Raw genomic sequence first — 20,786 nt, forward strand, 5'->3', positions numbered from 1 at the left:
CCTCCCCTTTTAGAATGCTCTGCAGCCGATCAGTGACATCCCTGACCCGAGCACCTGGGAGGCAACATACCATCCGGGAGACCCGTCTTCAGCCTCAGAACTGCCTATCTACTCCCCTCACAATAGAATCCCCTATGACTATGGCCCTATGAGTCTTTTTCCCGCCCATCTGAACAGCAGTGCCCGCCACGGTGAATGATCTTGACAACTGCTGCCCTCCCCCGGTGAGCCATCTCCCCCAACAGTATCCAAACGGTATACCTGTTTCGGAGGGAGATGACCGCAGTGGACACCTGCACTGCCTTCCTAATCTTTCTGCCCTTTGGTCACCCATTCACTGTCTCCCTCAGCAATCCTAACCTGCGGTGTGACCAGTTCACCAAACGTGCTATCCACGACCTCCTCAATATTGCGGATGTTCCACAGTGAGTCCATCCACAGTTCCGGAGCCGTCATGTGGTCAAACAAGAGCTGCAGCTGGACACACTTCTCGCAAGTATAAGAGTTAGGAATGTCAGACACGTTCCTGAGCTCCCACATCAAGCAAGAGACACATGCCATGGGTCTGAGGTCCCCTGCCATTGTAAGCTTAGCTTTATATGAACTAACTAAAACCAAACAATGCACTTAAATAAATGAAAAAGAAAGATAAGGGTCTTTTTCTTTCGGTTAGAGGAGGGGGGGCGGGAGGGAGACACTACATGTATAGTATCTTGGGTTTAGCCACTGCCCAAATAAAAATTAAGCCCTTCCCGGCAGCCCTCACTTCACTCCTTCTTCTCTCCTCGCCGCTCTGGCAAAATGGAGGCCCAACTCCTGAGGTAAGTCCCTTTTTATGCGCGAAAATTTACCCTCGAGTTCCATTAGATTTTTCCCTTCCCAGAATGGGCGTGTACTGTATTCAATGCGTTTTATCATAGATTCATAGTTAAAAGCACAGGAGGCCATTCAGTCCATTGTTTCTGTGTTGGTCAAAGATCTGATTACATTTCCCATTTTCCAGCTCTTGGCTATAACCTTTGAAGCTCTGACAATGCAAGTGAATATCTAAATACTACTTCAATGTTTCTGACTCAATCACCCTCAAAGGCAGCAGGTTCCTGACTCTCATCACCCTCTAGGTGAAAAGATTTCTCTTCAACTCTACTCTAGGCCTTCTAGGTCTGACCTTAAATCTATACCTCCTGTTCACTGACACCCTATTAAAATGGAGTCTCGCTCAGGAATGTAAATTGGAGGACCAGGCTTGAAGTGTGGATTCCTATCCCACTGTAACCATGCTCCTCCTAATTTTCTATATCTCCATCAAGGCCCCCTCGACTTTTGTTCCAAAGAAATCAACCCCAGCCTCTCCAATATTTCCACATAGCTCAAAGCTTCCACCCCTTGTAAATCTTAAATGAATTAAAGACTTTAATGTTAACTATTACCTTATTTCTTTATTTTTCTACTTATATTGTGATGGCCTGTAATACTTAACCTTTTAACATTGTGTCTCTCCTTTCTTACTTTGTACCTAAGTTTTTTGTACCTAGGTACAAAAAATAGTTCTCCTTCTCAGGAAGGATGTGCTGACCCTGGAGCGTGTTCAGAGGAGGTTCACAAGAATGTCCCAGGAATGAAAAGCTTAACATATGAGGAGTGTTTGAGGTCTCTGGGTCTATACTCGATGGAGTTTAGAAGGATGAGGGGGGGGATCTAATTGAAACTTACAGGATACAGAGGAACCTCGATTATCCGACCGAGATGGGCGGGCACTATTTCGTTCGAATAATTGATTATTCAGTTAATCGATTCAATGCCTTAACTCTGGGGCTCTGAGCTTTCTGTTAAGTCTGCTCCCCGTTCAGGAGACTAGGCAGCAGCACACAGCGCGCAAGCCCCCGCACCTCCGTGCAATCCTGCCCCCTGTGCATCCCCACCACCCAACATCACCCTCCTACCTGCTCCTGTGTGTCCCCATCCACGTCCACCCCCGCCTCCTCTCCAGGGCAGACTGGACACCAACAAAACCGCTGCTGCTGCCTTTTGGGAGGAGTGAGTCTCCAAATAGCGTGCACACACACAATCTTCTACTGCAACTTTTTGACAGGTTCCACCTTTGCCCTGTACAGACAATGTTGGAGAAATTTATCTGGGGAAGGGGGGGGGGGTTTGGGATACACCCCTGTGTAGAACTCCAGGGAAAGTGTGGAGAGGAAGCGAGAGGGCGGGAGGTCAATCATTTGGAGACAGTGCCTGGGCTCTCATTGATGTCCAGGACTGTTCTCGGCAGCATGTCAGTAAACTGAGTTTACTTTTAATCGCTGTAAACAAAAGATGCGATCAGTATTGGAAACACGTCGTTTCTGTCAGGACCTTGAGATCTTCTTTGGATAATCCAATATTCAGATAATTGATATTCCGATAATCGAGGTTCCTCTGTACCAAATGGCCTGGACACAGTGGATGTTGGGAAGATGTTTCCATTGTTAGCAAAGACTAGGACCCGAGGGCACACCCTTAGAGTAAAGGGAAGATCTTTTAGAACGAAGATAAGGAGAAATTTCTTCAGTCAGAGAGTGGTGAATCTATGGAATTCATTGCCACAGAAGGCTGTGGAGGCCAGGTCATTGAGTATATTCAAGACTGAGATAGATAGGCTCTTGATGGTCAAGGGTATCAAGGGTTACGGGGAAAAAGCTGGAGAATGGTATTGAGAAACTTATCAGTCATGATTGAATGGTGGAGCAGACTCAATGGTAAAAACAATGACTGCAGATGCTGAAAACCGAATACTGGATTAGTGGTGCTGGAAGAGCACAGCAGTTCAGGCAGCATCCAACGAGCAGCGAAATCGACGTTTCGGACAAAAGCCCTTCATCAGGAATAAAGGCAGTGAGCCTGAAGCATGGAGAGATAAACTAGAGGAGGGTGGGGGTGGGGAGAAAGTAGCATAGAGTACAATGGGTGAGTGGGGGAGGAGATGAAGGTGATAGGTCAAGGAGGAGAGGGTGGAGTGGATAGGTGGAAAAGAAGATAGGCAGGTCGGACAAGTCCGGACAAGTCAAGGAGACAGTTACTGAGCTGGAAGTTTGAAACTAGGATGAGGTGGGGGAAGGGGAAATGAGGAAGCTGTTGAAGTCCACATTGATGCCCTGGGGTTGAAGTGTTCCGAGGCGGAAGAAGAGGCATTCTTCCTCCAGGTGTCTGGTGGTGAGGGAGCGGCGGTGAAGGAGGCCCAGGACCTCCATGTCCTCGGCAGAGTGGGAGGGGGAGTTGAAATGTTGGGCCACGGGGCGGTTTGGTTGATTGTTGCGGGTGTCTCTGAGATGTTCCCTAAAGCGCTCTGCTAGGAGGCGCCCAGTCTCCCCAATGTAGAGGAGACCACATCGGGAGCAACGGATACAATAAATGATATTAGTGGATGTGCAGGTGAAACTTTGATGGATGTGGAAGGCTCCTTTAGGGCCTTGGATAGAGGTGAGGGAGGAGGTGTGGGCACAGGTTTTACAGTTCCTGCGGTGGCAGGGGAAAGTGCCAGAATGGGAGGGTGGGTCGTAGGGGGGTGTGGACCTGACCAGGTAGTCACGGAGGGAACGGTCTTTGCGGAAGGCGGAAAGGGGTGGGGAGGGAAATATATCCCTGGTGGTGGGGTCTTTTTGGAGGTGGCGGAAATGTCGGCGGATGAGTTGGTTTATGCAAAGGTTTTTAGGGTGGAAGGTGAGCACCAGGGGCGTTCTGTCCTTGTTACGGTTGGAGGGGTGGGGTCTGAGGGCGGAGGTGCGGGATGTGAACGAGATGCGTTGGAGGGCATCTTTAACCACGTGGGAAGGGAAATTGCGGTCTCTAAAGAAGGAGGCCATCTGGTGTGTTCTGTGGTGGAACTGGTCCTCCTGGGAGCAGATACGGCGGAGGCGGAGAAATTGGGAATACGGGATGGCATTTTTGCAAGAGATAGGGTGGGAAGAGGTGTAATCCAGGTAGCTGTGGGAGTCAGTGGGTTTGTAAAAAATGTCAGTGTCAAGTCGGTCGTCACTAATGGAGATGGAGAGGTCCAGGAAGGGGAGCGAGGTGTCAGAGATAGTCCAGGTAAATTTAAGGTCAGGGTGGAATGTGTTGGTGAAGTTGATGAATTGCTCAACCTCCTCGCGGGAGCACGAGGTGGCGCCAATGCAGTCATCAATGTAGCGGAGGAAGAGGTGGGGAGTGGTGCCGGTGTAATTATGGAAGATCAACTGTTCTACATAGCCAACAAAGAGACAGGCATAGCTGGGGCCCATACGTGTGCCCATGGCTACGCCTTTGGTCTGGAGGAAGTGGGAGGATTCAAAGGAGAAATTGTTAAGGGTGAGGACATCGAACAATTCTTCCGTCGCCTCTGCCTCCGAGCTTACTTTCACAATCAGGACTCCCGCCCACCTTCCGAGGACCCCTTCGCCCACCTCCAACACACTGCATCCACCTGGACACCCCGCGCTGGCCTATTACCTGCCCTCGACCTCTTCATTTATATCATTTATTGTATCCATTGCTCCCGATGTGGTCTCCTCTACATTGGGGAGACTGGGCGCCTCCTAGCAGAACGCTTTAGGGAACATCTCCGAGACACCCACACCAATCAACCAAACCGCCCCATGGCCCAACATTTCAACTCCCCCTCCCACTCTGCCGAGGACATGGAGGTCCTGGGCCTCCTTCACCGCCGCTCCCTCACCACCAGACGCCTGGAGGAAGAACGCCTCATCTTCCGCCTCGGAACACTTCAACCCCAGGGCATCAATGTGGACTTCAACAGCTTCCTCATTTCCCCTTCCCCCACCTCATCCTAGTTTCAAACTTCCAGCTCAGTTACTGTCTCCTTGACTTGTCCGACCTGCCTATCTTCTTTTCCACCTATCCACTCCACCCTCTCCTCCTTGACCTATCACCTTCATCTCCTCCCCCACTCACCCATTGTACTCTATGCTACTTTCTCCCCACCCCCACCCTCCTCTAGCTTATCTCTCCACGCTTCAGGCTCACTGCCTTTATTCCTGATGAAGGGCTTTTGTCCGAAACGTCGATTTCGCTGCTCGTTGGATGCTGCCTTAACTGCTGTGCTCTTCCAGCACCACTAATCCAGACTCAATGGGTTGAATGGCCTAATTTCTACTCCTATGTCTTACTGTTTTAAGATGGCATTATGTGTGGTAACATTGTACATTTTTCACTGTACTCCTGTACTTCTGTACTTAATACACCTGACAATAAAATCAAAATGTCCTTTCCATCGTCTTTCATGCAATCACATCCTTCCTATAATGAGGAGACAGAACTGTTGCAGACTATCATTTTATACAACTCCAGCACAAATTCCCTGCTAATCCAGTTTGAATCAGCTCTAACAGCATAAAAAATCCTCCCCATGAGGATATTGGTCCTGTTTCTGTTCTGATGTAACCTGTTCAACTTGTACTATTTCCATGTCCTCCGAAAATGGTCCCACCCCACATCAGGAATCTGAATCCTTCCTTCCTGCACCATCTCTCCACTGACACATTCATACAGTCAAAGAGATATAGAAATACAGCAGAGAAACAGACCCTTCAGTCCAACTCATCCATGCCGTCCCGATATCCTAACCAAAGCTAGTCCCATTTACCAACACTTGACCCCAATCCCTTAAAACCCTTCCTATTCATATACCCATCCTGATGCCTTTTAAATGGTGTAATAGTACCAGCCTCCACCACTTCCTCTGCCACCTAATTCCATACAACACCACATTCTCTACTGTACCCTTCTGTTCCTGTATTCACTACTGCATAACACCAGAAGTAATTGTTGAACTGTGGTTTTTCAATTTCCTATGTAACTCTCTGAAGTCTGCTTGTAGGACCTCTTTACTCTTGTCACTCCAAGACAAGATCTGAAGCAGCAGTATCGTTTATTATACGATTGCAAGCATGGTGTCTAAAATAGACACACAGAGTTTAGTAAGTACATATCTTAGATACAATTCATTTCTCTTTTACTCCTCCCCTGCTTATTCCATTGCTCCTCCCCTGTTTACATCTCCCACTTCTCTCAGCCCAGCGCCCATTACTGTTTATCTCTTGCCTTATCCGGCCTTGTGCATAACAAAGTACAAATTTTGCCTGGCCATTTCACCACATCCTGCTGTGGTCCATTGTTATATATCTTCCTCCACTGCCATCTGCTTCCTTGCTTGCTAAAGCAATATTTCCTTCCATTCTTTGCCCATATTGAGCCTTATGACCTCTTGATTGTGGTCTTTTTTGTCCTTGCAGAAGTGGGAAACAGATGCTTATAACTACTGCTTGTACAAGCATATCTAGCTTAACCTACACCCCTCCCCTCACAGCACCTTATCTATTTGTCTGTAACATCTACCATTGTCTGCAGGCACATTTCATTCTTGCATGCACATTTTAGCTAATACAAAAACAATTATATATTTCCTTCACATAGTTTTCATTCTTGTTAACTTAGCTCTGGTGTGAGTTCATTTACCTTGTATAAGCAATTATGATTGCAGAAGTAACACTGCTTTACCTATATCCCATAAAAGGGCCTGACAAGGACTACAATGTCTGACTCTCTTCACCCTTGCCGTTCAGGATGCCCTGAGCTTTTCTGTGACATTTTGTACCTTTGCACCCAAAAGACAACATACCATCCTTGAGTCTGGTCTACAGCTGCAGAAGTGCCTGTTTTCTCCTCTCACTAATGAATTCTCGACCACTATTGTCCTTCCATATTTCTTCCTCACACCCCCAGACCACCCAGTGTACCACAGCCTTGACCCTGGCTGACATCCACAAAGAGATCCTCTGATTGCAGATGTACTGATTACTCCAGTTGATCACCCCATATTGCTCCCTGGGCAACGATACGTCGTCCCCTCCGCTGGATGGCGCTGTCACGGAACAGCGATGAGTCTTCCTAACCGCTGGTCGGCGCTGTCAATGAACAGCGATGGTCTTCCCGGCCGCTGGTCGGCGCTGTCAACGAACAGCGATGGTCTTCCCGGCCGCTGGTCGGCGCTGTCAATGAACAGCGATGGTCTTCCCGGCCGCTGGTCGGCGCTGTCAATGAACAGCGATGGTCTTCCCGGCCGCTGGTCGGCACTGTCCCCGGCGTCATTATTAAGTGGGCGACGTGCGCATGCGTGTTGGGAGAGTGAAGGGTAGTTGTTGGTGTGTGTGGACCTGCTGTCTTAGCTTCTCCTGGCAATGGGATATTCACTGGTTAGTGATATTTGTATCTTCGGGGGGTATTTAGTTTATGAATTAACAAACTTCTTTCAGTCGAAACTAGTGGAACAGCACAACCGGCTTTAACTGTAGAGTCAGTGAGGGTGGGGCTGGTCTCTGCTGGAGACGTTCGTCTGTAAATAGTCCTCAGTGAATATAACCCTGGGCTAGTTGTGAGCAAGTTGCTGCTTTTTTTTGTTGCAAAATGTCTTCCTTTCATTGCTATGTTGTTTATGCCCACTTGGAATCAGGTCTGTAAAACTTGCCATGGTTATTTTGGGTTACTGTTTTTGCTGTTGGTGAAGCTGATCCATGCACTGGAAAAATGTTGGTACATTTGAACAAAAACTTTCATGTCTGATTTCGTCTAACTGGGTGGGGGGGGGGGGGTGGAATACACCCTGCATTCATATACATTCACACATATTTGACTAGTGGGTGGATCATAATGGAGAATATTGCTAAAATGCTAGAGGGTTTAAAAATGACCCTTTGGCAGTGTGTCCTTGAAAGTTCTTTGTCCTTAAGGAATGTCATTGCATGTATCTGAAAATAGTTTTATAGTTAATGTTAACTTAGAACAGTTGGATTTTGCAATACTGTTTGCTTGATTGCACTGCAGTAGCTTGCTTCAAGTGCTTTGTAGAATCATTGATGCCAAAAATACCCTACTTTCAATTTAAGTTCAATATTGAAACATTCTGCACTTCAGCTATTTTACTAAATTGTATTTTTGGGTGAAGGGCTGACATGGCTTGTTGCCATTGAAAATTATTGAAGACAGTGCTGACTACATGAAGTGAGGAGAAAATGTGCCAGTATGAACAAAGAACAATTAGACTTTGCATCACTCTACCATATTTTGTTCAAATTGCTCTATGCAATCTGGTGCACTTTTTTCCCCTAGTGTTCTTATTGACATTGGGGAGATTTATGGTTTTTCCATTTGTTTCAAATCCTAGTTTGTGTATCATGTGAGAAAATATCCTGTCAATTATTTCTGTTCCACAAAGCAGCTCTTTGATATTTATTGCTAGGTCTCCATGTCATGGACCCAGTTCACTCTCCTGATTTGGTTAATGCTGTAGCTTGAGCCTGTTTAGCCAGGCACCCCACATTCCTAACTCAAGCCTAGTCTTGAGTGTGGGCATTTTGAGGTCTTTTCTACCTTGGTTAAACTCAGTGATAACTTACTTTATTTTAACATTCTTTCTTTCTATTTGGCAAGTCATAGGTGTTTTTCCTCAGATGTATTGGTTCTATTTTGGATTGCAAAGTGGTTTCCCACGTGATTAACAGTTTCTCCTCAAACTGACCGGGAAGACAGTACAATGAAATAACTGTGATGACTACCATTGAATGTAAAAGTGACAACTACAGAATCGTTTCTTCTATAGGTCAATAAGTACTTAAAGTCTTAAGGATATTCCTCCATACATAGGATCAACCCTAATGCACCTTCTTTGCACTGTTTCCAATGCTGTTCAGTAGTCCAGCTGTGCTTTAAATTTTAGGATGTCCTTACTTACATATTTGATTCCCTTAGAAATAAAGGTCAGCACTCTATTTGCCATCCCTCTTACCTGCTAAGCCTACATGGTAGTTTCTTTTTGTGTGCAAGAATTCTGTGCAGCAATATTCTGCAGTCTTTCTCCATTTTAAATAATGCTCAGCTCCTCCATGTCTTCCTGCTGTAGTGCTTAACCTCACATTATCCTACATTATATTCTAAATTTCTGTCTGCTCAATTAATGTCAATTTTTCTGCAGACAATGTATCATTGTGGTGGGAAGACATGGTGACAAACTTGATTGAGTTTTTTTAAAGAGGTAACTTTAAAAAAAAAGAGAGGGCAGAGTAGTAAATGTTGTTTACATGCACTTTCGTAAAGCCTTTGATAAGGTTCTGCATGGTAGACTAATTCCTAAAGATAATCATATAGAATTCAGGGAGAGCTTACCAATTTGATACAAAATTGGCTTTATGGTAGAAGGGAGGTTGGCAGAGGGCTTTTTTTTTTGGACTGAGGGGCCTGTGACCAGTGGAATTCCACAAGTATCAGTACTGGGTCCACTTTCGTTTGTCACTTATGTAAGCATTTAGACGAGACTTCAGGCGACTTGATTAGTAAGTTTGCGGATGCCACCAAAGTTGGTGGTATAGTGGACAGTGAAAACGGTTATCTAAGATTAAAAGCGATTTTGATTAATCTCCTCAATCAGGTGAGGAGTGGCAGATGGAGTTTAATTTGGATAAATTTGTGGTATGGAATTTGGTAAAACAAGCAAGGGCTGCACTTATACAATTTATTGTAGGACCCTAGGTAGTGTTGCGGAAAAGAGACCAAGGGTTTCAAGGACACAGCTTGAAAATTTGTGTCAAATTGTAGACAGGATAGTTAAGGCACTTAGTGCACTTACCTTCATTGTTCACTCCTTTTGAAAATTGGAGTTAGGATGTCATGTTGAAATTGTAAATGATATTGTGGAGGCCTCTTCTCGAATACTGTGTTCAGTTCTGGTTGCCCTGCTTTGGCAAGGGTATTATTAAATTCGAGTGTTCAGAAATATTAACTTGGATGTTGCTGGGAATGAAAGGTTTGAGATATAAAGATAAACTGGGACTATTTTCACTGAAGGGTCAGAGATTGAGAAGTAACCTTATCGAGGCTTATAAAATCATGAGGGGCTTAGATATGGTGAATAGCAGGGGTCTTTTCCCTTGGGTGGGGTGTTTGAAACTCTGGAGGATATTTGTGGGCGGCAAGGTGGCACAGTGGTTAGCACTGCTGCCCCTCAGCGCCAGAGACTCGGGTTCAATTCCTGCCTCAGGCGAATGACTGTGTGGAGTTTGCACATTCTCCCCGTGTCTGCGTGGGTTTCCTCTAGGTGAATTGGCCATGCTAAATTGTCCGTAGTGTTAGGGAAGGGGTAAATGTAGGGGTATGGGTGGGTTGTGGGTTGGTGTGGACTTGTGGGGCCGAAGGGCCTGTTTCCACACTAAGTAATCTAATCTAATATTTTTAACGTCAGAGGAGAGACATTTAAAAAGAACAAGGGCAACTTTGTTTTGTAGTGTGGTTCGCATGTGGAACAATCTGCTAGAGGAAGTGGTGGATGCAGGTGCAGTTGTAATCTTTAAAAGACATTTGAATAAGTACAAGAATAAGAAAGGTTTGGAGGGATATGAGCTAAACGTAGGCAAGTGGGACTAGTTGGACTGAAGGATCTGTTTCCATGCTGTATAACGCTGACTGTTTTTGTGTTATCTGCAAACTTGGTTAAAGTGTATTCACTTTGCTCATCCAAGTCATTAATATATTTCCACAGTGGCATTCCACCAGTTACAATTTGCCATCCTGAAAATGACTCCCATTAACCCACTCCCTTGCTTCTATTAGTTAGTCAATCTTCTGTCAGTCTGATGGGCTCTTGTCTTTGACACATGCAGGGAATAGAGGGATACGGGCCATACATAGACATATGGGATTAATTTATAATGGTGATATGTTCAGCATAGATGTGATGGTTTGAAGAGCCAGTTCCTGAGATGTATTATTCAATGTTCTAAAATAATCAACATGCAGTATCTTATCAAATGCCTTCTGCAAATCCAAATATATTCAAGTTCTAAATCTTCAAAACCATAAAATGTACAGACATTGGTGCAGGTGTTGTGTTTAAGATTATCTTTTATCAATTTAACAAAAGCCATAGACATGATTCCAGGATGTTACCTACTTGGTAGATGGAACCTAATATGGGAAAATGTGAGGTTATGATATTTGGCAGCAAGAATAGAGGAGCTGAATGTTATTTAATTATCCATGAGCCAAATATATTACTGGCTGCAGAGTATTCTGAAGGGTGAAGGCAAACAGTCAGTGATGGTTGTTCATCTAGGTACCAACAATATAGGTGATAAGAATGAAGTCCAGAAATAAGAATTTAGGGATTTGGAATTTAAAAAGCAGATTGAAAGGCAGGACCTCAATGTCTAGTTTCTGGATTGCTCCCAGTGTCTCATATTGGTGAGTATAGGAATTAACAGAGCAGATTAATGCAAGTCTGAAGAATAGGTACAAGATAGAGGGCTTTAGATTTTGGATCACTAGGTCTGCTTCTGAACAAATTTATATAGGCTACACCAGGACCATAACACGTCCAACATCTTTGCAAGATGGTTTGCTAGTGCTGTTGGTGGGGGGGGGTTTAACTAATTTGGCAGGGAATGAGGTATTGAGTGGAGGTCCATTAAGGGTTAATGCACAAACAAGTATAGAAAATCCAAGTCAGTCTGGAAGGTGTAGCATATATACTCAAGTTTAAGGCAAAGGGGGCACTGAATATTACCATTGCGTTTGCGTTATTGCAAGGAATCTCAAGAAAAGCAAAAACTGAGTGTTGATGAACTGTACAAATATGACATTGCTATCGTCGAGTCTTGGTTGATAGTGTGTAGAACTGGCAGGTTCAATATTTTAGGATATAGAATTTTCAGGTGAGATGGGAATTGGTGTAAAAGTGGAGTTGATAGTCTGTCTCAGTCTTGATTTAAGGTGTCTGTTAATAAGTTGAGACATGATATCTTGGAATGCCCTTCAAATGAGGCCATATGAGTAGAATTTCAAAAAGCCATGATCACATTGGGAGTCAATGACAGACCCCATAACAGTCAGGGACAGTAAGAAGAATAGGTATGTTGGCAAATATCAGAAGTCTAAAAATAGGGTGGTAAAAGAAACTGCTTTAGATTCCTCAATATTAACTTCAACAAAGTGTGAAAGGCTTAATGGGGGTGGAATTCTTAAACTGCATCCATGAGAGCTTTTAAATCTAGCATGTAGAAAGCCCTATAAGAGAGGGAGTGGTTATAGACCTAACTTTTTAAGGAATAAGCTGGCTAAGTGATGCAAGTGTGACATGTGTTTGTGTTAATGACCATAACTCAGTTAAATTTGAGGTAGTCATGGAAAAAGATAGACCAGAAATAGAGATTTGAATTCTCCATGGGGTTGGAGGACTGCTAATGTGGTACCATCATTCTGGTGTGGCAGGGATAAACCAGGAAATAACAGGCTGGTGAGTCTAACATCTGTAGTAGGGAGAGTATTGGAAAAACATCTTGAAGGATAGAATTAATCTCTGCTTAGAGAGGTGAAGATTAATCAAGGATAATTAGTGTGGCTTTGTCAGGAGAAATCATGTCTGTCAAATATTGGGAGATGGGGACTTGGTTTATAGATGAGGGCAGTGCAGTTGATATATTATACGTGGACATGAGTAAGGATTTTGCCAAGGTCTTGAATGGGAATTTGGTCAGGAAGGTAAGAGTCCATGGATCCACAACGTTTTGGCATTTAAATACATAATTGTTTCAGAGGTTGGAGGCAGAGGGTTATGATTCAAAGCTGATATTTGCAACTGGAAATGTGTAGCATATGTAGGGTTTAGTGCTGGATCTCCTGTTTGTAGTGCATGTTAATGATCTGGATATGAATGTAGGAAGAATGATCAGTAAGCTCATTGAGACAAAAATTGACCATATGGTAAATAGCAAGGAAGAAAGCCTTTGATTACAGGATGATACAGATGGGCTGGTCAGTTGGGCTGAACAGTGACAAATGAAATTTCATCCAGAAAAGTGAGAGCTGATACACCTTGGGAAGGGCTAACAAGGCAAGGAAATGTTTGATGAATGATAAGTTCAGAATAACTGATCTCGGTATGCATGCTGATAATCCAAGATGACAACAGGGCTGATTGATAAGGTGGTTAAGATGGCAAATGAGACACTTGCCTTTTATTAGTTAAGGCACAGAGTACACAAGTAGGGAAGTCCAGATGGAGCTGTATGAAATGTTTGTTCGGCCACAGCTGGAGTGCTGATCTGGATATGATTGCACCAGACCAGATGCAGAGGAGATTCGCTGTGATGGTGCCTGGGATGGAGCATTTCAACTGTGAAGAGATTATGGATAGACTGAGGTTGTTTTCATTACAGCAGAAAAGGCTGATTGAAATTTACAAAATTGAGGGGGTTAGATGGGAAAGAACTTGGCTCCTTAGTAGAGGGGTCAATAGCCCTCTAGACACAGATTTAAGGAAGGGGCAGGAGTTTGAAGGGATTTGAGGAAGGATCGGTTCACCCAGAGGGTGGTAGGGGTAATGCAAATATTGTGTCATATTTGCAAGTATATATTTTTGAGGTAATGAGCAAAGCATTTACAAAGCCCCTCTGATATAGCAGCATGTTAAGTCTATGTTTGGCATTGAGCTGCTGTAATTGTTTTACTTGACTGCACATTGAACTTTGGTCTCCTGACCAACATCTATTTCGGGCTTTGAAAGTAGAAGCAGACTTACTCTGCCTCACCGTGCTATTACAAATTTGTCTTACAGCTGCACCTTGATTTTTCTTTGCATGTAAGAAATAAGTGTAATGTTTGCTATCTAGCCTGCATGTTAGAATGCCCTATTCTGTAGCCACAGCGCAAGAAATGCTCTGAATTACTTTGGGCGTTACTACATTCAGAATTCAAAATGTGTAATTGCTTTGGGCTGTAGCTGTGCAAAAGTGCCCTGGATACAAGTTTACTGTTGCCCATTTGGAGATATATCTAGCCCCAATGTCAGTATAGCTGGGAATGATGATTCACTCTGTGGAGCATTCTTGTTTTTTAGCTTTGCTTTGCGGTTGGGACACAATTATCCTCCTCTAAGTTTGCACTGTTTTCACCTTAATTTTCTGTCTTGCTCATTTATATGTGCTGTTATCATTGCAGTTTATTACTGCCCTTTCTATTTATACTATTTTTAAAAATCCTATTTAGTTGTATACAAAATTTTGTATCTGAAACATGTGACTTCAAGCCAATTTTCAACTTGTTCAAGAGTAGCTTGTATCATAAGGACAGCATTTTGTGATCACATCCTTGGGCATGAGTAGCAAACGAGCACAATTGATTTCACAAGTTGGCTGCAGTGTTTTGCCGTTAGGTTAAAATAAAATCTGACTCACTGGACAAGCCTTTATTTTTGGCATTAGGCTCTATCTAATGCATTAGAGAACCACAAAACTTGTCTTGAAATGTTAATCATGGACTTGGGGCTAAAGAATCAAGTTTTTAATAGCAATTGGGTGGGGCACTTTGTTTGCAAATTCCTATCCTTAGCAAGTTTGAAGGTTTTGGTACAATGGAATCTGTATTTCCCGCTCTTAAATAGCGAGTAGCAATTTTCAATTTTTTGTGGAAGGTAAGCAGGCCAGCATTTAAAGCCTATCTTTAATTACCTTAAAGAATGAAGTGGTGAGCTGCTGCCTTCCACTGGGTGTAGTTACACCCTCAGTGTTTAGGAGTTTGACTTACCAACAGCGAAGAAGCAGCATGATAATTGCAAATCAGGATGGTGTGTGACATGGAGATCATGCACCTGATGTCACTGTGTATCTGCTGCCCATATCCTTCCAGGTGTTCAAGGCTACCTCCACTCTGTTCTTTCACCTTTTGGTCAAGGAATTCCCTACCTACATTCAAGACACAACCCACACCTTACACCTCTTCCAAAAACTTTCAGTTCCCCAGCCCCCAACACCTCATCTTCACCATGAACATACAGGCCCTTTACGCCATCTAGAAACAGGCCCTTTGGCCTATCACGTCCACACTGACCCTCCGAAGAATACCCTATCCCATTACTCTACATTTTCCTTGATTAATGCACCTAACCCCCACATCCCTGAACACTAGTGGGCAGTTTAGCATGGCCAATTCACTTAACCTGCACATCTTTGGATTGTGAGAGGAAACCGGAGCACCCAGAGGAAGCCCCATGCAGATACATGAAGAATGTGCAAACTCCACACAGACAATTGCCCGAGGCTGGAATCAAATCCGGGTCCCTGGTGCTGTGAGGCAGCAGTGCTAGCCACCGAGCCACCAGGTTGCTGCCTCTTCCTGTCCTGTAGGCCCGACAAGTCCCCCTCCACTGACCCACTCATTCACCTGACAGAACTGGTCCTCACCCTCAACAATTTTTCATTTGATTCCTCCCATTTCCTACAAGCCAAAACCGTGGACACCCACATGGGACCGAGCTATGCTTGCCTCTTTGTAGGATTTGTGGAACAGTCCCTCTTCCACAACTACACCAGCACCATCCCTCCCCTCTCCCTCTGCTATATTGATGACTGAATCGGTATTGCCTTGCGCTCCCTCAGGATCTTGAGCAGTTCATCAACTTTGCCAACACCTTCCACCCTGCCCTCAAATTCACCTGGATCATTTCTGACACTTCCCTCCCCTTCTTGGACCTCACTGTCTCCATCTCCGGAAACTGACTCATCATCATTGGTATCTATTTCAAATCCACTGATTTACACAACTACCTCGAGTACACCTCTCACCCACTGTCCTGTAAAATTGCTCGCTGATAATCCCAATCCCTCTGACTCCACTGCATCTGCTCCCAGGATGAAGCATTCCACTCCAGGATGTCCCAGATGTTGTCCTACTTTCAGGACCATTGTTTTCCCCTTCTCTGTAATTAAAGGTGCCCTCAACCATATCTCTTTCATTTTCTACACTTCTGGTCTCAAACCACCTCCCCCAATGACAATAAGGATAAAGTTCCTTTAGTCCTCACGTATCACCCCTCCAACCTCCAAATCTAACATATCATCTCCTGACATTTCCGCCACCACAAAAGATATTTCCTTCCCTATCCGTCTGCTTTCTGCAGGGACCGTTCACTCCGCAACTCCCTCGCCAAGTCTACACTCTCCACCGACCTCTCCACCACATCCAGTACCTTTCTGTGCAACCGCCAGAGGTGCAACACCTATCCCCACACCATCTCCCCTCTCACCTCTGTCCAAGGCCTTAAACAATCCTTCCAGATCCAACAGTAATTCATCCAACTACCTCTATTGCATCCATTGCTCCCGATATGGTATCCAATTGAGGAGACCAAACGCATGCGGGGACCAGTTCACTGAGCGTCTGTGCTCTGTATGCATTAACCAACCCAATCTTCTGGTTGCCATTTGCCTTAATTCCCCTTCCCATTTGCCCCAGTGACATGTCCATCCTTGGCTGCCTCCACTATCACAGTGAGGCCAAACCAAAACTGGAAGTACACTTTTCTTTCACCTGGGAAACCAACAGCCCAATGGCCTCCACATCATTTACCAGCTTCAAAGTCAATCTTCTTCTCTCACCACCCCCCCCCACCCCAAAAAGCCTTATCCCATGTCTAGCCCCATCCCTCCTCACTTGCCTGACCTGTCCTAACTTGTCCATCTTCCTGCCTGCCTATCCATTCCGCCCTTCCCACTGACCATTCACTATAACCCCCAACTGCCCCCACCTAACACCATCCCTCTCACCCCCCTACCCTTTCAATATACACATGCACACCCTCCCCTCGCCCCAGCCCTGACAAAGGGATTTGGCCCGATCTGTTAACTTGCCTGCTCAGGTGCAGTCTGATCTGTGCTTTTCCAGTTAAATATCTATTGACTCTGGCATCCAGCATCTGCAGTCCTTGCTGAGGTTATGGGTGTAGGAGGTGCCTCAAGTTGATGCAGTGTATCCTTTAGATGGAACACACTATCATCATATGATAGGGGTAGGAGGAGTGAATTTCTAAGGATGTGGGAGGCCTGTCCAGCTTACTGTAACTGTCTTGGTATTGTTGAAGCTGTACTCATCAAGGCAAATGGTAGTTATTACATCACTCTCTGGATTTGCCCCTTCTGGATGATGAACATGCTTTGATGAACAGGAGGTGAGTTACAGAATTCACCTTGCTTCCTCCTTGCTCTTGTGGGCACAGTACATATGTGGCTGATCCAGTTAATTATCTGGTCAGTGTTAGCTCCAGGCTGTTAATATTTGGTACCATTGAACATAAGAGAATGGTTAGATTTCTGTTGGGGATAGTCATTACCTGATATTTGTCTGGTGTGACTGGGTCCTTGCCACTGCAGTCTGAAGCATTGCACAATGCTCTCTATCATTTGCAAACATCACCATTTCTAACTTTGGCAGGAAGATCATTGATTAAGGCAGCTGAAGATGGTGAAGCCTAGTACACTATCTGGTTGGCCTCCAACCACCACAGCTTCTCATGTTAGGTATGACTGCATTCGTTGGAGAGGTTTTCCTGGGTTACATCAAATTAATTCCAAATTTTACTAAACTACTTGATTTTGATCTAACTTTTGTCACCTGTTGTCTTGATCCCAAGGGTGGTCAGTCACCTTTTGGAATATGGCTGTTTTTGTCTCTCGTTGGACTGAAGTTATGGTGAGAAGTTGAGTGGCATGGCAGAACCCGATGAACCACTTGAAATTCATTTGATTTGGGTTGCAGGGAGATTGTATCAAGGTTTGAGTCTTGTCCAAGTCTAGTACTTAGGGAGGATTTTAAAAATAAAATGCAGTCAAGTTAAATACACAATCAGAATTAGTCATGGAAAGTGGACTTTTCAATACTTGCACTGTTTGCAATTTTAAGATTTGGGTTTGGATCCACCAGTTTTAAAACCAAGGATGCAACTTAGAATAAATGGAGGAAACTGATCCAGCTGCTTACAAAAGATCCATGAGCTGATACTATTATGGGAAAGGTTATACAAGGATTGTTTTCATTAATTAGAATAGGTTCTGACACCATACTGGCAATGTCTGTCAGATAGAAAATATATGGCTAGTTTACAAATAAAAGTTGAGCATACAATTTTCCTTTGGATGTATCTGTTGAATGTTCCAGCAAATCTATTGCTCAAAGTTTCAATTTCCTCCCATAGAGTCAAATTTTAAACATTGGCAGAGTAAAGGGCCGCTTTGCTGTGTCAGAATCTTATTTTAAATGTCAGTGGGAATAACAACCTGCCAATCTGATACTTGGCAATGCGTAAGATGTCTGGACATAGAACTTTCAAACTGGAACCAAGTTAGGTGCAAGCTAGATCCCAATGCTCTTGTACAAAAACAGATATAGCTGGAAAACTCATGTCTGGCAGCATCTGTGGTGAGAAAGCAAACTCGAGGTTTCGAGACCAATGACCCTTCTTCAGAACTGAATGTTGGTACATATGCTGATGATTTGGTCAGGGCATGAAAGAATGTGCGTGGGCCCTAAAATTATTGAAATTGATACTGAGTCCTGACGGCTTCAGAGTCCACAAGCAAAAGTGAGATGCTGAGCACTGCAGCAAGCCCGAGACAAATGTTGGCCAGGGAACAGAGTGGTGTGTTTAAGTGGCAAGCAACCAGAAGCTCGGGGTCATTTTTGCAGACAGAATGTCTGCCCAATGCAGCTGAGGCCATGTCGTGAACAGAAAATACAGTGGATTACATTGTATGACCTGCATCACCTGGAAGGTATGTCTAGGGCAGAGGAGGGAGGAAGTAAAAGGGTAGGTGTTTCACCTTCTGTGATTACATGGTAAGGTCTTGTGGGAGTTTGGGAAGATATTGGGATGGAAGAAGAATGGATCCGGAGGAAGGCTGACAAGGAGTGGGGGATCTGTCTGGTGGTGGCCTTCTGCTGGAGGTGGCATAAATGGTGGTCTGTGATCCTTTTGGATGCGGATGCTGCTAGAGTGATAAACGAAGTCAAGAGGACCCTTTTGGAGTTGAGGGAGGGAAGAGAAGGGTTAAGGGCAGAAGTGCAGGAAATGGGTTGGGCACGGTTGAGGGCCATATCAGCCAAGGTGGAGGGGGCTGCCTTTTATTGAGGAAGAAGTGGAGAGCCCTGAGACCACCTTAATGGGGGTATGGATGTGTAAAGGGATCGCATGACCATGGTGAAGATAAGGTGGCTGGTGTCTGTGAACTGGAACTTCAGAAACAGTGTGTCAGAAGAATCACAGATGTGATTTGAGAAGGGACTGGAGAAGAGGAAGGGAAAAAAAAATCAAGTTGAGATATACTAATAGTAGTTCCTCTTTACTTTCTGTAACCATTTCTTTTCTCCACCACCTACCGCCCCCCCCCCCCCCCCCCCCCCCCCCTACAAACTAATAAAATACATCTGAAGGCTGTCAGGTATTGTTTATTTGTGGGTTAGTGATTCCGGTCCAGTGACTTAAGATTCTTAGGTAAATCATTACAAATAAAGCTCATTTAAAGCTAATCTTTCAATTTATGATTTTGAGCTATTGTAAACATTGGTGAACTGGAATTGCATGATTGCTTGGTATCTGAGCACACTACTGTGTGATAAGTATGTAGATTTCTCCATTTACCCCCCAAAAAAAACAGATTCCTTGCAGTTGAGCCATGCACTTTGGATACATAATCATTTTGTGATGTCCAGGTGAAACTGCTTTCAATTTGTGTGTAGATTAGGTGGATTACCCATGGGGAATGCTGGGTTATTGGGACAGGGTAGTGGCTGTATCTGGACGGGATGCTGTTCAGAGGGTCAGTGTGGATTTGATCGGTCAAATGGCCTGTTTCCACACTGTATGGAATTCTATAACTGAAGGTGATTGACATCTCTCATAAAGGAGATTTTGCTGTTACTTTTAATTTTAATTATTTATACAGTAGTATTAATATTAAGGGTTTACTCAACTTACTACCTTAAGAGTACAAGATATCTCATCTGGCTGGATGATTTGTTTGCAGTACAATGATTCCACCGTTGTGATTCATTTCATGCACCAGGTGAGGTTCATCTGAAGATTTCTGCTTCCCAACCTGATCCCTCACCTTAGATGTGGTGACCCTCTGGTTAAACCATCCCCAGTCTTGTCTCTCTAATGAGAGAGCACCTTTACAGTCTAGTAAGACTGTGGTGGCAACTTTAACCTGTATTTGAGTAATGCTGCTGGATTAATTTTCACCTAAATTGAGTATCCCTGACACACTTTATGCTAAAAGGTACTCACTTTATGATGAACACTCTATAATTGTTGTGAAATATAGCATCCTGTTGCCATAAAGTAATGTTTCTTTTATAGGCCTCAGGAGTGCTCTTTGCAATTGGTGCTGTTCTCATAACAACAGTTGGCGTTGTTGTGGGACATTATGTTCTGTCAAAAAAGAAGAAGCCTGCGATCACTTTAAAAGATCACAATGAAAAGTATCCACTGCGATTAATAGATAAGGAGGTGAGTGCGACACCTTTTTGTATTCTGTATTTTCAAAAATTGAGAACCTGCAAGTACTCATTTTTGTTTTTTTTTTAAAACAGGTTGTGAACCACGACACCAGGCGGTTTCGCTTTGCTCTTCCTTCAGCAGAACACATTCTTGGTTTGCCTGTAGGTAAGTTACTTAGAGCATCAGCAACAGCTGTATTGGCTGATTGCTGTACCATGTCCTGGATTCATTTGTTCGACACCACTGTCTTTCCCAGCATGGTCTAACCAAAACAGAAGTCTTTATTAATACATTAAGGTGCTGTGTCACTTGTACTATTGCATGCTGTTTATTTATCCAAGCTTTGTATCTGACTGTCCTTCATTGTTAACATGTATAGTGATTCATCTTTGTTGATTAGCTAGGTCTTTGTTTATCTTTAGTCGAGAAATGT

The 20,786-nt window shown here is 44.1% G+C and overlaps 1 protein-coding gene across 1 annotated transcript in view; it reads left to right on the plus strand.

Annotated features, from left to right (window-relative positions):
• The first annotated feature begins 7,139 nt into the window (after positions 1 to 7,139).
• LOC140467157 (NADH-cytochrome b5 reductase 3-like) overlaps positions 7,140 to 20,786 on the plus strand; it is a 31,175-nt gene continuing 17,528 nt past the window's right edge. Inside the window, exons 1-3 of the mRNA XM_072563282.1 lie at positions 7,140 to 7,232; positions 20,213 to 20,362; positions 20,446 to 20,518. Of these exons, the coding sequence (XP_072419383.1) occupies positions 7,218 to 7,232; positions 20,213 to 20,362; positions 20,446 to 20,518 (238 nt within the window). The 5' untranslated portion in view covers positions 7,140 to 7,217. The remainder of the gene's footprint in view (positions 7,233 to 20,212; positions 20,363 to 20,445; positions 20,519 to 20,786) is intronic.

This window comes from Chiloscyllium punctatum, chromosome 45, assembly GCF_047496795.1.
Source record: "Chiloscyllium punctatum isolate Juve2018m chromosome 45, sChiPun1.3, whole genome shotgun sequence".
Classification (NCBI taxonomy): domain Eukaryota; kingdom Metazoa; phylum Chordata; class Chondrichthyes; order Orectolobiformes; family Hemiscylliidae; genus Chiloscyllium; species Chiloscyllium punctatum.